This window comes from Python bivittatus, unplaced genomic scaffold, assembly GCF_059951505.1.
Source record: "Python bivittatus isolate LINGU-HERP-01145 unplaced genomic scaffold, Pbiv_v1 ctg000610_np1212, whole genome shotgun sequence".
Taxonomy (NCBI): Eukaryota; Metazoa; Chordata; class Lepidosauria; order Squamata; family Pythonidae; genus Python; species Python bivittatus.
The window spans coordinates 664136-679403 of NW_028277088.1; the positions used below are offsets into that span (position 1 = coordinate 664136).

General features: G+C 48.0%; 1 protein-coding gene across 1 annotated transcript in view; it reads left to right on the plus strand.

Moving 5' to 3' along the window:
• SMARCC1 (SWI/SNF related BAF chromatin remodeling complex subunit C1) overlaps nt 1–15268 on the plus strand; it is an 83799-nt gene that overhangs the window by 56227 nt on the left and 12304 nt on the right. Inside the window, exons 22-26 of the mRNA XM_088150599.1 lie at nt 6205–6266; nt 6731–6842; nt 8258–8412; nt 10175–10309; nt 13127–13397. Coding sequence (XP_088006725.1) covers nt 6205–6266; nt 6731–6842; nt 8258–8412; nt 10175–10309; nt 13127–13397 — 735 coding nt within the window. The remainder of the gene's footprint in view (nt 1–6204; nt 6267–6730; nt 6843–8257; nt 8413–10174; nt 10310–13126; nt 13398–15268) is intronic.

Sequence of the window (15268 nt, forward strand, 5' to 3'; positions counted from 1 at the left end):
CCTGCTAGACAGGCTTTTTCAGCATTTGCCCAACCGTTGAACTGGTGGTCTACTCCTGACCTCGCAGCCTGCCATGATAAATTACTCAAAATGCAGTGCCTCCAGCACGTTGCCTGCTTGAGCTGAATGAAGGCTGCAAGCTGGTGGCTGTGGCAGCTCAACAGGAGGTCTCTCAGTCTGGGAGCAGAGATGGGAGCCCAGCAGCCGCCACACAGGTGGTGCTGGCAGCGCTCAGGCACTAAGCCGTAGCCCTTGGCTGACATTTTAGCAAGATCGCATATCATCAGAGAACGGTCTGGGGCGCCTGTGGGATAGGATTCCGTAATTAGCTTAGGTATGTAGTTGCTGGTGGCAGAAGGAGATGAGCTGGCAAGGCAGACCCCAAGCCCGCAAAGGCAGCCGAACCATTTTAATACTGGAGGGTGAGCCATCGGTTTCTCCTCTCCCCTGTTTCTTCCAGGCTGAGCTGATGCAAGTGAAAGAGGGAGATGGATTTTAGAACTAATACTAGCCAGCTACTGTGATTTATATCGATTGGGGACTAGTGGAATAAATTAGGGCAAAAGCTGATGGTTCTCCCCGGGAGCGTCCTTTGCCTCGATGGATTTGGGTCACCGGACGGTCTGCAGTAGTTGCGCTCTGAAACAGCTTCTCCCGGGAAGGCACCAGGGGGATTGCGCCTCCGCCAGGCCTGCCCACCAGTGGGGTGATCAAGCGAGTGCAGAGCGCCATGTCTTCCCTGAAGGGTCCTTGCATTTCTGCATGGCTAAAATGGATGGATTGTGCTGAAAGATCGTTGCTCGAGAGAGCTTTTAAAAAAATGGTCCGCAGGGATGCACTTTCAATATTAATTAGCGTAGCTGAGAAATACAGTTGCAGCCACTCCTCTCTGACTGAAATAAAAAGGTGTAGGAACGTGATGGAATGTAACCTGGGACTTGCTTAAAATAGGTCCTTTGCCACAGTCGCTGCTTGGGGAGGTGATAGCGCCAGCATCCTGAGGTTACTCGATAGAGCTGTGCAAGTGAAGGGTCTGAGTAGAGATCAGGGATCGTGGAAGTTGCAGGCTGAGGTGTGGCTGCACAAAGTTGTGCTTGGTATATCGAGGGCCACATGGGGCCAGAGCCATGTTTGGGAGGGATAAAATGAGTGCATTAAACACCTGCAGGCTCTGAGGCACTCATTTCACATCTTAGAACCCTTCAAGACATAAAAATGGTTGTTTGAAGCTATGTACTCTGAAAGCAGAAAAGAGGATACTGGCAGACTACACGTGGCTTCCCCGTTACACTTTCTGCACCGTGTTGTAGACTGGCACATTTAGAAAAAACTAGGTTAGGAATGCTGGTGCAAAGTATGAAGGTTCAGATTAAATTATCCTGTAGTCAGTCTCATGATTGTGTTGAGGAAAGGCTCAAGGCCTCTCTCATGCCTCTGCTTTGTTAGAGCATTCAGTAGTCCCTTTCATGGTGGGCAAAAGGGATGTCAAGGGAGCTTCTTATGGGCTCACGTGCACCTCAGAGAGAGTGGGCTGCCTTTTAGTGTCTACAGGTGAGCAGTGTGAGCTGAGGAACAGCCTTCAGGCCTGAACGGGCACAATGAGAGATGCTGCTCTTGCATAGGCCCCAAAATGGCACTGCTCTCGTATAGACCCCAACTGTAACCGCTATGCTGCTCCCTGTGGAGTGCTTGTAGGATGTACTATGTGGAGTTTGCATTCCAAGAAAGAGCAAGAAAAGGCCCCCAGGAAGCTGGTGTGTTTTCTGTGAGCTCAGAACTGGAAGGATGCTTCCCTGGATGAAGAGGCCTACAGACTTACAGTAGCTGCAAGAAAATAGTGTTCCCTTTCTACCTGGTGGCTTGAAAGGTGGAAGAACAACTGACAGACCGTTTCCAAACTGGATGGTTCTCTTGCCATGATGGGGTTAGGAAGAGGACCAGGAGGAGGCCCTGCAAAAAGCAGAGCCTGCGCTCCAGGGCCCACCGACGAGGCCAAACTAGCCATCGGTTCTACTGTTCTTGCCCTCAGTCTAGCAGACATCTCCAGTCGGCCCTCAAGCATGCCAGCACTTGAGCAAAAGATGGGGAGCTGTAGGAGTTCAGTGCTCTTCCAAGAGCCACCAGTCTAGCCAGACCTTATCAGGGTCAGAAGCTGCTAGCACAGTGATCCTCAACCTCAGCAACTTTCCCTGTGCTGACTGGGGAATTCTGGGAGTTGAAGTCCAGACGTCCTAAAGTTGCTGTGGTTGAGGGACACTGCTAGACTGTAGAGAGCAATTTGGGCTCGGTAAGTTCACTGAAACAACACTGACGTATGAAAGTCTTATGGAATTCTGCCTTGGAAACTCATAGATGTCAGACTCACCTTGAAATCTGACTCCATTTGCCTTTAGATTCCCTCTTGATGTTTTCCCCCACAATCTGCCAATGCAATTTTCCTAACTGTGTGTGTGATACTTGAATCTGATTTGAGACCTTGTGATTAGCCTGTTGGATCGATCGCTTCAAGAGACCAGACAAGCATAGTTCTGGTGAGCCCCAGGTGGCTGTTGAGTTCCTTGTTTGTTTGAATGAGAGTTTAGACCAGAAATAGTCAGAGCCATTCACTGCTGGTGTTCTCTGCTGGAGAGAGGAAACCAAGACAAGCCTATCCCAACATCTCCAACCTGCTCTGAGCTTGGGGGACGGCAGCAGGAATGAATCTTAAAACTTGGGAAATTGCCCTTTTGCTTTAGGAAATGCAAAATACATTGCATTGATTTAGGCTCAGTGTTTAATGCTCCTAAGGACAGTTCAAAATGCAAGGCACTCTGCTGTTTCCCGATGCGTTGATGGCAGGCTCATTTTGTTCCAGTGTAAAAGAGTGCAGGGTATGAGAGGTCAGTTTTTGATCAGCCTGAAAGGGAATGGCATAAGGGCAGAGAGAGTAATACACTGTGACAACTTGGAAGGAGGTTGGTTGGTTGGTTGGTTGGTTGGTTGGTTGGTTGGTTGGTTGGTTGGTTGGTTGGTTGGTTGGTTGGTTTTTGAAGAAATGTAAGAGTCTCTTTGTCATACCCAATATTGTCTACTCCAAGAGGTTCTCCAGGATGAGAAGAGCCATCCCGCTGCCTGCCCCCTGAGACTTACATGTGAAGCCACCTCCCTCCCACTAAAGTATCATTCCCCTGGTTTCAGTTGGTCTGTTAGTAGCTGGTCGAGAAAAATAGTAAACAGCCTAATTGTGATCTTAGCAGGCACAGTGAAGAAAAAAATCCTTATAATAATACTGATTTACTCATCATATTTTTAATCCATTCAATAAATGAAATCCACTTTATCTTATTACATACTGTAATTTGATGAACCTGTCCATGTGGATGAACCCTTTGACTCAGTTTGGGGAATGAGTTCATCAGAGCAGAAGCGCAACCTGTATTTGGACAGTTTGCCTGTTTCACGTTTCTTCTAAATGGGAGATTTCTTCTAAATCTCTTCCTCTCCCACTGCTCTGTTTTGCTAGTGGCTTTCCTCTGCCAAGTCACAAAACCGTTTCTGGCACCTTGCTAATGCTGTGCTGGAGTAATAGTTGACCGTTCCTCCTTGTTTCAGTGGTTGTCAGTGAGCTTCCTGCAGGAGGGGGTGGAATCCTATATATTAATTTCTGTAACACTCTATGCATCTCATCCAGATGTTTTCTGTCGCCGAAAGCCTTAGGACAGGCCTTTGCAGGTATGTCCTCCTATGTGATGGAATGGAATTATGAAGGCCAGGCTCAGGGAGATAAGCACTTTCTTAGCTCGCCACAGGAGCGTGGGAACTACAAGAGTATAAGACTGGCACCTCCCTGAGGAATTCACACTGTTGTGGCTGGCTGGCTTGGGAGCTGGGGTTTCAGTCTGGGAAGATTCTTGCTAGAGATTGTAGCTAATAAACATAGCTGAACTGATTTTGCATTGCCTCTTGGAGTTCCTTGGGCTAGGCCTGACATCCTAATATTGAGGGCAGGGTATTAGCTTTTATTTGTATGCAGTAACTTTTGGGGAAATTGCCATGGGTAGGCTGATGGGAGGAGTGACGTCCTGCAATCACAGAATTGCCCACAGGTTACCCAGAAGACAAGGCTGAGGTGAGAATAGGTTGGAGAGGAGAATCAGATGATGTGGAAAGGGGCTTCATGCAAAAACTAGAGGCTTGGAGTATGATGGGCAAGTGGCTTAGCAAAGGGAGATCAGTTTGGTCACAGCCTCTTCTTTGTTCAGTTTGGGTTCTTCTGTCTTGGAAGGTGGTTCTACTGGAGGTGGGCTGCTGCTGCAGAAATACGAGGCAGCATACCAAGGGTCATGGAGCAAGGTACCAGGTGAGGGGCTGGCAGCAGGTGTCCCTGTTAGAGCAGGGTAGAGAACCAGCAGGGATCTTAGGGGCGTCAAGATGTACAGAAAGGGGAAAGGAGGGAAGCTGCAGGCTCTTGCTAGGTGGGGCAACTGCCTTCCTCAACGGTGGAAAGAAGGAGATGAAGGAGGCAAGAGAAGAGGCAGGTCTCCACTGTGTGACTCAAAGAGTCACAGGCGCCTTCTGTGACCAGGCCCACTTTTTGTATCCAACCTAATACATAGAGTTGCTTCAAACACCAAGGGCCAGACAACACAGAGCTTCCCTACTCTACCCATTAATAAGTCTTTACCATGTGTTGTTCTTCTAATTGATCATCGTGAGAGTTTTATATATCTAATTAACTTATTTTACAGGCTGTGTGGAGGTGTTGAGTGGCAATTACTTAGGACTGTTTACTCTGCCAAGGCATTCAGTCCTGGGCCTATAAATTATGGCAGTTAAGAAAATGTGCATAAACACATTTAATTTGCTTAATCTGTTCCTGTTTCTAAGGTTGGATTTCTGCCTTTCAACAGATGCTGGGGCCCAATGCATCAGAAAAATAATTATAAATCCCTGTGGTTGCCCCAAGCTTTCAGAAGACAGATATTAAGGAGCTTTCCTATTGTTGTTGAATTGCGTTGCCAAAGCTTTGAGTCTTGTCTTCATTAATAAAATTATGATGGAACCATCTCTCTTCATGTGCAGTCCCAATTCAAGGAGCTCACGTGAAGAATGCGGCAGCAAGTTCTAGAGGCCTCCATTCATGTTCTAAAACAACAGGTTTTTCTCTGCCCCACCAAACCCTCAACGTTCCTTAGAAACTCACTGGTCTATTTGGAGATAAGCCCAAGAATAATTTCAGAGGAAACCAAATGGCACATAGGAGTCATTTTGCCATTGAATCGCGCTCATGTCAAACTTTTGCATGGTGTTTTAAAGCTGGAGAAGTTTCTGAAAGATGTGAGCCTTTGTAGTGTGCTGTTTCCCTCTCCCTTTTCTGAAATCCAAGCAAGGATGCTACTTACTACATCTTGGATTTCTTTAGGATAGGTCAGTCTTGCTTTTAAACATGCTGTGCATCATAATCGTCTTTTTTTTAGGTCCAGTCTGTAGGTGCATAATAATAGCCATCTAGGAATGCCAGGTCGATCATCAACATCTTGCGATGAAACCAGGCCATCAGTCGTAGTCCGATGCCTCACCTACAAGCCAAAGAAAAGTTGCTTGGCTGAGTTAAAGATTGAGCATGGGCTGAGCACTGAAGTTTCATTTCTACCGATAGGAGCATCACAGGCATGCCCTTCCCATGTACTGTTCCCTTCAGTAGGAAGCACATCTTGCTGGAATGTCCATAATTCTGAAAGCATGGGAGGTCTTTTTGGATACCCAGGTCCTTCCTCTGTACTTGGCCTTAGTTCTGGGTAATGTTGATCTGTAAGTTTTATTCCTCTTCCTGAGCACTGTGGGCTGTTTATATCTTCTGGATTTGTACAAAGCTCCAGTGCCAAGTGTGTGTGTGTGAGCTGCTCCTGTGCCATGATTATCCAGATACCTATCAGTAACAGTGTCAGTGAACTATTACATGTAACAGTTATGCACATCCTCCAGAGTGGTTCACAGTATGAGTTGCTGGGGGAAAATAAGGGAAGAGGATAATTGCCGAGTACACCTGCTTCTGAACTTTGCAAGAGGAAGGAGGCTGCTAATCAAATAAGCTTCTGGTGAGCTGCATCCAGGCCCTTGAAAAGGTTGCTCAGCTGCACAAGTGAAACACCGAGGTTGTCCAGCAATCCATTCCTATTGCTATGAGGTCTTCTTTGTATTAAGTGTTGATGTTCTGTCTTACAGATGGAGCTGAAGAAGAAAAGATGGAGACCGACGCAGATGGAACACAAGCAGAGAAAGTTAAGGTCAGACAAAGTCAAGTGCACTTTTTTTCTCACGCAGGGTTGAGTGAGCTCAAATTAATATGTTTAGGTAACCACGTTGTTTTCTACTTAAGTAATACCTTATTTGTATATTTGTTACATCTGCTGCTGACAGAGTAACGAGCATATTGTTTTCCCTCTAGACTACGGAGAATATGGTTTGGTGCAGGCAGGGACAGAGTCCCAGAACCTTGAAGTGGAGAAGCAGCACTGGTTCCCCTCGTGGCTGAGCAAAGGCTCTCTGCCCGGGTTCTGGAGAGTTGCAGAATAGTCATGTCAGGTTATCAGGAAATGCTCCTCTAGAAGTAGGGATTTTTTTCTTCCGCTTAATCTAGGGTGCTGTTTGATGGCTATTGGTTGTCAGGCTGAGGTTAGGTTGTCTTAAGCCTTTTCTTTTTTAACTATTGGATATATTAATCAGCTGCTCTCTATTCTTACCATTCTAGGTAGAAAGCAAAGGAGAGAATGAAATAGATGGAAACAAGCTACAGGAAGGAGAAGAGGAGAGAATTGCAGAAAAAGAGCAAGATGGTGATGTCCCTCAGGATCCCAAACATGGTAAGGGACTGCTGTTGCACGCGCACGCGCATGCACACGGAAATGTGCATTGGCTTTCAGAGGTTTTCCCTATTGTTCCAGGAACGCCCCATAAATTTGGCTGTAACAGATGTATTCCCCTCTTCCTAGCACGGTCTGCTTCAGAATACAGCAGTAAATTTTCTGCCTTCATCTCACGAGCCTTGGCTCAGGCACTAAATCTTGATTTGAAATCCTTTCATGCTTCACTTACAAACTCTTTTCATCTTGGTTGTATACTCCGGGTAATTAATACTGAGCTAACACGGTCCAGGCTGAAATGTAGGGGGGTGGGTATTTCTTTTTATGGCTAAGCCATTGGTTCAGCCCTGATCTGAAAGAATGAATGGGCAAACCGGGAAGACTTTGGCGTAACCTGCCGTGCTCTGGACATAGATGCGTTCCTTCTGCGTGTCTCTGCTTTACAACGGTTCACTTGGCCATATTTAATCAACTTGGCATAGTGAAAAGGAAGTGGAATAGTGAAAGCTTGCTGGAGGTAGCATTGTTAACTTGGCTCAAGGTGGCAGATGATGCACTTACAGCATCAGGAGAAGAGGTAAGTGTAGGCAGCGTGCCCTGGGAACTGTCTGGGTTTCCTTCCAGATGGGCATGGGGTAAATCTGTGGCTCGCTGCCATTGTTCCCTGCTGTAACATGCAATCTGGTTTAGCTTTAGTGAAGTAAGAATTGAAGCTGGCAAGGTGGGAACCAGTGATTCTCCAACCAGATAAAATTGTAATGTAAATACAGAAGAGAAGTCTCCAATTCTCAGGGCTGTGAAAAAGAACAATCAGAAGTTCCGTGTTTCAAAAGGCTGGAAGAACAAGACTAAACATTTCAACCCTGGGGTGCTCGCACTTGCACATGCTTTCTCTGTCTCTGTCTCTGTCTCTGTCTGTCTGTCTGTCTGTCTCTCTCTCTCTCTCACACACACACACACACACACACACACACACGGCTTGATTTATGTGTTCTACAACAGGCAGATTTTCTGCAGAGATAGGACTTCTGTCTCATATTCTGCTGTTCACTAGTTACTGAACGAGGGCTTGAGTTTTCAGAGAGGCACGATTGGTCACTGTGCCAGATGTGAAGCCTGACAAGCGACTGGTTTCTTTTTTTAGTTGCACAGGTTCATTTTGAGTGGGTATGGCACAGTACCTCCCGACTGGGGTGGGGATAGGTAGCAGGCATGCGTATCCTGTTCTAGGACCAGTGCAGAGAGAGCCCCCAGGGATCCACAGCAGGGTAGGCAAAACGGGAGTTGACTCAACGGGCCTCTCTTGCTGATAATGCCGGAATGAGGTCGGTGCTCTTCTGCAGAAGCCGAGTGGGAGGTGAGGCCAGCGGTGGGAATAGAAGGTGATGTGAGGCTAACTGGGGTGCTTTGTTCAGATGAGAAGGAGGCAGAAGAGAACAAGGAGAACCTTGATGTTTGCAAAGACAAGGAAGGCAGCGCTGGAAAGAGGAGAGCAGAGCACGAGATCTCGGAAGGGAACGTTGCGACGGCCGCAGCTGCTGCTCTTGCGTCGGCTGCCACCAAAGCCAAGGTTTGTCAAGGACTGATTTCCACTGCATCTGATTTCCGGTGCTTTTCAAACGATCCCTTTGTGGCAATCCGCTGGGATTTTTTTCCTGTTTCTGAGGCCTTCAAATGCTCTGTTTGTGCTCCTCCGCTTCAGCTGTACGAAGGTTACCATTAAATGAAATTTGTTTCCTTCTTGCTGGTTTAAGGCCGCTATTGTAAGCTTCCTGAGTGCCCTCCCAGAAAGTTTGCCAGCTTCTTCTTTAGGCCTTGATGGGTCGTTTCTTTCGGCATTTTGAAGGCTTGAGAAGCTCGAGCCAAGCCTTTTTTCCCTCACAGGCCCACTAACGTTCACTTGGAGGGAAGCTAACACATTCCAGCCTGAATTTGGGAGGGGGGTCGTGGGGCTGAAAGCAGCCCATTATGTGGAACTTGCAGAAACAGAGGGAAAGGTTTCCTTCTTTTCTCTGGGCTTAAGGCATGCCACAAACTCTTGCTTTCTCTCCTGCCCCATTCTCCGATTTCTAAGCTAATGAGCAGGGGATCCTTTTGCCAAGGACATCCGTGCTACATCCACTGTCGGCTACTTGGGTCCTGCTCTTAGGAACCGCGGCTGCAGTGCAGTTTCACATGGTGTCGTTCTTCCACAAGGACTACGTAGTGCCTTCCTCTTTTTGACAGAAAAATGAAGTTGAAGATGGAAAAATCAGGAGCCAGAGAACACACTCCTGCTATGTAGGGGTGCTTTAATTGAAGCCCGGGTGGCTGTGTCAGAGCTCCTACTGGCTTCAGTTGTTTACATCCTGGGCAAATCAGGTTCAGAAAACAGGATTCCCCATTGCTCCTCATTGAGGCAAGGAGTAAAAATGCAAATGGAAATCAAATGCAGGAGGGGACCTCGTGCCCCAGCTAAGCCCCCATTTCACCTGCCTGATGAAGACAGGGGCTACGGGAGAGAGAGGGCAGGTCTACCTAATGCGGTCATTTTGTGCCCCTTGCCTTTATACCCTCTGAGCGCCTGTGAGGGAAGATGTCGGACTTTCACCTTCCAAAGCAGAAGTGCTAGCAATCCCTCTCCTGTCTTGTTGGCGTTTGCCGGAAATGCTAATTCCTCTTGCAGGCTTTGCTTTGGTGTCGGGGATCCAGGGCCATCATGGTTTGATGAAATATACCCCCATAATGTCACATCCGCTTGACAGCCCTTCTCCCTAGGGTGGTCCTGATCACAACCTGGGTGGAGAAGTCATCCCGAGCAGTCTCTCCCAGACACGTTAGCTTCCAGAATTCAGTTTTCAGAGTCATCAGAATAAATGAAATTATTTCATCAGTGAAAATCTAATACGTCCCCTTGTTACAATAAGCACCGTCTTAAGGTAGCTAATAGAGTTTCAGATTTAGTTATTAAGCAGCTTCTAGATCATTACTTTATACTAATGACAAGGAAGGATATAGCAGTGGCTTCATTTACCCTCTAAGAAATCTCAGCATTAAATAGTCGCCAGGCAGATACTGCAGCAGTGCTGTTGATAACACCAAAATAAGGCACTGTTGAACCCGTAGATCTGCCTCTGGAGTGATCCTACGGTCACTTCCACCTGCTTTTGTTAATGCTTTCAGTTTTGTTTAAAGCAAATTCAGGAGTGTTCTGGGAAATCTGAAATAGATGACTATTAGAAGGTGGAAAATGAAAACCTAAATATTTTAAATAAATGAAAAAATCTGTTCAGCACTACAGAGACCAAATTGCTGGTCCTGCATCCAGGTAAAATGGGTATGTTTTTCCTTAGCATCTGGCGGCAGTTGAGGAAAGGAAGATCAAGTCTTTGGTAGCTCTCCTCGTGGAAACTCAAATGAAGAAACTGGAGATCAAGCTTCGTCATTTTGAAGAGCTGGAAACAATCATGGATAGAGAGAAAGAGGCGGTAAGATCGAGGGCAGGTTCAGTTCACTGGCATCTCAGACCCCTTCCGCCAGCTCAAGATTTGCTTTCTCGCTTTTCCTCCTAATTCCCAAGGTTACTCTTTAGTATTGACTTTAAACCAGCAGTGATTTGGCGTGATCTTATTCGTTCATTGTTTGTTTGTTTGTTTGCTTCTTTCCCCTCACATTTATGGTTTAATTTTCCTCCTTTGATCCCCACAATAAGAAACCCGTGAGAGAAGGCTAGACTGAGAGACCGCGGCTAGCCCCAAATTGCCCCATGAGCTCCGAGGCTCAGTGGGGCACTGCCCCTGAGCTTCCCCAGTCCCACTCTTTTAGCACACCACCATCAGCCATAATCTCTGTGAAGTGATCTGTCCGTGGGCTTCTAATGTTAAAAAGAAGCGTGTCTGTCACTCAAGAGGAGCTGGGGCTTCTTCAGACTTCGCAGCAAGCAGCTCTCGCACATGCCTGCTGCTTTCCCAGCAGAGGCATTGCTGGCAGCTGTCCAGGGTTAGCCCCCCTTGGCCAGTCCTCCCAAAATAGGGGACCCTGAGGCAGGCTTCCCCAGTGCTAAGCCCGACCCTCCAAGTTTGTGCTGCGTGGCTTGGCTTGGCTTGGCTTGGCTTGGCTTGGCTTGGCTTGGCTTGGCTTGGCTTGGCTTGGCTTGGCTTGGCTTGGCTTGGCTTGGCTTGGCTTGGCTTGGCTTGGCTTGGCTTGGCTTGGCTTGGCTTGGCTGTGCCAAGCAACGGAGACCCTTTTTGCCCCCTCGCTTCTGGTCACGTCAGAGGGGTGGGGAAGGGACCGCTGGTTTCCACCAGAGAAGTTGAGAAGGTCCTCTTCCAGATGGAGGGCGCTGACATTCAACCAGGTCATTGGCTCAGGGCTGCTGCTTTTCCTGGTTGGGGCTGGCGAGGGAATCTCTGCCAGAGCCACGTCAGCAGACCTTCCGTGGAGTCCCTTCCTCAGGGCACCCCCGTGGTCAATTCAGTCAGCTGTCTCGTCTCAGGCCGGGAAGCGTCTGACCTGCAACAGTAAGCCAGACCCCCAAGGGCGCCATTTGGGCCCCTCTTTGGGGGGCTTGGCTTAGGCATTGGGTTCCTGACCTTTGATCCCTGCAGGCAGACCCAACGAAATCGGCCTTTTCCTCTCGGCAAGCTCCAGGGTGGAGTGTGACCGACAGCCTTCTTTGGTCTTTGTCGGCAGGGTTTTCTCGCTTGGCGTAGCGTATGCGCTGCCGCCTCCGCCCGTCCCCAGCCGCGCTCCGGCAGCCCTCTTTGCCGATTGGCAGAGCGGGAGAGGACGGTTGCTAAGGACGAAGGCAGTTTCTCCACTGATTCCCCCAGCGGTGAGGAAACTACTCTCTTGGAGCAGCTGTTCTCGCCCCACGTGCAGGCATTGATTCATTGCCTCTCGGGAAGAAAAAAACTTTCCTCGAGAGGGGCTTGTAAGGAAACGTGTCCAGTGGCAAAAAGATGGTTTTATTCTTTTCTCGGGCGGGAGCTGTTGCTGCCTGAACCCTTTCAAACTATCATCAAAGTGGTTTCCTCCCTCCTGGGGGGAGGAAGAGAGGAAAGGAGGGAAGGTGAATGCTTAACATGATTTAATATATAAACTGGAGCCATTTTAGCCCAGTGAGATCAAGTCAAGGCTGGGTGAATAAGAGCCTTGTTAATACAGAAGGGGTGTCAGTGTGCATTACCATATAGCTATCGGCCGTTTGGGTGGATTTCCTTTTCTTTCTCTTTCTCCAGGTCTTGTAGCATCACAACGGTGCCTTGTGCCCTGAGGATCTGCATTGTGCTTTGTTAATACTTTGCATTGCAAACACACACACTCATTTAAAGCAGTAACGATATGAGGTGTGAATAGAATCACTCAGTGATTATTAATCCAAATTGTAATTTGACAGGTGGAGAAATTCCATTGGTCATCATTTCAGTGACAGCCAATTCAGCCCTAGCTGATGTGACTTTTATCTCCTGGATATGCATGACCAGCATTCAGGAACTTGTGCAACATTTTAAATCCTCTGACTCTGTGTTGATTCCCCTCCCCCTCTCCCCCCCCCCCCCCGGTTTCCATTAAGATTCAGAGAGAAAATTGGCAGGACCCCAGGGGATCGTTGTCTTTCCACTTCAGTTCTCTTCTTTGGGTTCCTAACTCCAGCTCATTTGCTCAGGACACATTTATTATATTTTTTAGAAGCTGAACGTTCATCACCATCATCCTTAAAACCAGGAATTGGGCAAGCCATTCAGAGTTATTTTATTGCAGTGATGTAAAAGGCATCTGTTTTGTGGCCAGACTTGGATATCCTTACTTTGGCATAGCATTTTTAGTACAACAGGAAACTTAGCTGCTTCAAAGTAACTTCCCCTGATTCCAAATGCTGAGTCTCTTACAACCTTTGACAGGGTTCACCTCAAATCGCAGTGTTATTCTCAGAGAAGGAAACCCTATGGTGGCTTAGCATGACCTGGTTCCCATAACATGTGAAGCCCGTGGCTGGGGCCCCACAGACTACCCAACCCTGTTTAGCCTGGCCTAGCGTGTTGAGGAAATCCATCCCCTGAAGCGCATCCAGGGTTGGAATTTTCCAAAGGGAATAATGTTGGATCTTCCTCTTTCATCTCTCAGCCCTGGATATTGATACCAGATACCGACACCAGCCTGAATTTATTTAAGTGAATGTCAAGTGATGCCAGGAGATACGTATGAGGAAGGAAAGCACGCTGGGGTTTTATGGTTCAGTTTTAACCGCTGATATAGATTATAGTGCGATTCTCCTTTCCCTGCTCCTCTTTTCCTCTGGCTAGCTGGAGCAGCAAAGGCAACAGCTGCTGACAGAGCGTCAGAACTTCCACATGGAGCAGCTAAAGTATGCCGAATTACGAGCCCGCCAGCAGCTGGAACAGCAGCAGCAGCAGCAACAGAGCCAGAATGCACAGCAGTCGCACCAGCACCCCAGTGGCCCGGGTATGAACCCTCTTGGGACAGCCAATCACCCAGGCTTGACATCTCACCAGCAACCTCCCCCGTATCCCATGATGCATCACCAGATGCCCCCGCCTCACCCCCCTCAACCAGGTAAGAGCTGCCTGTCTCCCTTGAACGTTGAAGTGGGTTTCAGCAGGGTGAGATTGGGTCTGTGCTTGACGTGGTGGACTCTGACAAGAACGGAAGGAAGCAAAGCAGGTCCTCTGATCGCACCTATTTACTGCTTGCAGATTTACTCCAGAATGTGCAGCGTTGTCTTAAAACAGTTGGATGGATTTGAAGGAGACCAAAGTAACTGAGAGGGAGCTGGGTTGAAGTCCCTGCTGGTGGCCGTGAATCTAACATTTGTGCTTTATATGGAAATCTGAGTGTCCCCAGAAGCCAAATGATGGGTCAGAGCGTGTTCCCACTCTTCCAAGGAACACAAGCCACTTGAGACTAAGATTTAAAGCAGGTTTTCCCAACAGCCTTCATGGGGTTGGGCAGAACCAATATTTCTGGAGGACCTCAGGTTGAATAAGGCTAGTTGAAAACATCCTTTGATGGTGAAAATCCCATCATCTTTCATCCAGTCTTCCATTCTTTGAAAACTATTCTCAAGAGTGGTGATTCCCAGAGAAGGAGCAATGTAAGCTTGTACAGATAGTCCTCAGGTTGTGACCACTTGTTCAGTGATGGTTCAAAGTTATGACGGCACTGAATGAGGGGGACTTACAACCAGTCCTCGAGGTTGGGGCTGTTGTAGCATCCCCATGGTCATATGATCGCGATTCAGGTACTTGACAACCAGCTTGCAGTTACAACGGTTGCAGCATCCTGCGGTCACATGATCACCATTTGCAACCTTTCCTGCTAGCTTCCGCAACCAAAGTCAATGAGGAAGCCAGCAGGTGGTCACAAGAGTTCCTGCTCCTTTTCTCAGCATCACCACTATTGCAAATATGAATGGGTCATGATGCTAATATATTATTTTACTTTCACTTATTTTTACACCATTTCTTTGCCTCCCCTGGATAGAGAACAATAAAACAATAACAATGCAATTAAAACAAAGCAACAAATATAGTAGCATTCCTATGAAAGCCATGAAAAAGAAAACAAATCCCCATCGTGCCCCCCCCCTTCATCTCGGCCAGAGGTGCAATGGAGTAAGAAGGTTTTGGTTTGCTTATGAAAAGCCTGGGGGTGGGGCTGCACCTGGGACCTCCATAAAGTGGGTGCTGCAGGTGAGAAGACCTGCTGCCACGTCCACCCCGCCTGCCCCTCTGAAAGGGGGGCTCTCAGCAGGAGCTCTTGTGATGATCGAGCCCAGCAGGCAGACGCTGTTCTGGCTTGGGGTTGCTGGATGCCTAACATGTGGACTAGTTTTCCTGCTGCAGATGTTCAAGATGGCGTGTTGTTGCGGAGAGCCAGGCTTCTTTGGCTGAAATGAGGCTTGCTCTTTGAGCAGGGGGCGGCCAGTCTCTTGCGATGACTAAAGCATCTTATTGTCCAGGAAGAAGGAAGGCTAAAGGGAGGGAACTTGAAGTACAGGGTTCGGTCAGGAATCATTCAGTTCTATCCGGTGAAGTGAAGGAGCAAAAGCTGCAGGATGGGGACGAGGGGCGTCGTTCTGAATAGAGCAGCGCAGGTGGGAGGTCACAGCAGAAGGGGGAACTGTCCCCAAGAGAATGCCCTTCTTGGGGGGTGAGCCAGGGTCTGCCCTCCTCCCGTTCCTGCTGGGCTTGTGCTCTGCCAACCAGCTTGGGGATCCAGTGGGGGCTCCCAGCACAGGGGGCGGCTGGTGACGTGAGGATGCTCTCTCCAACTTTTAACTTGGTTTTGTAGTTCTTTAACTGTTTTTATGGTTCTTATTTGTGAGCCGCCTAGAGTCCCTTATATCATGAGATGGGCACCATATAAATTTGATTTACAAATAAATAAGGTCAGGAGGCGTGAGCAGTTGAGGTGGACGGATTGAA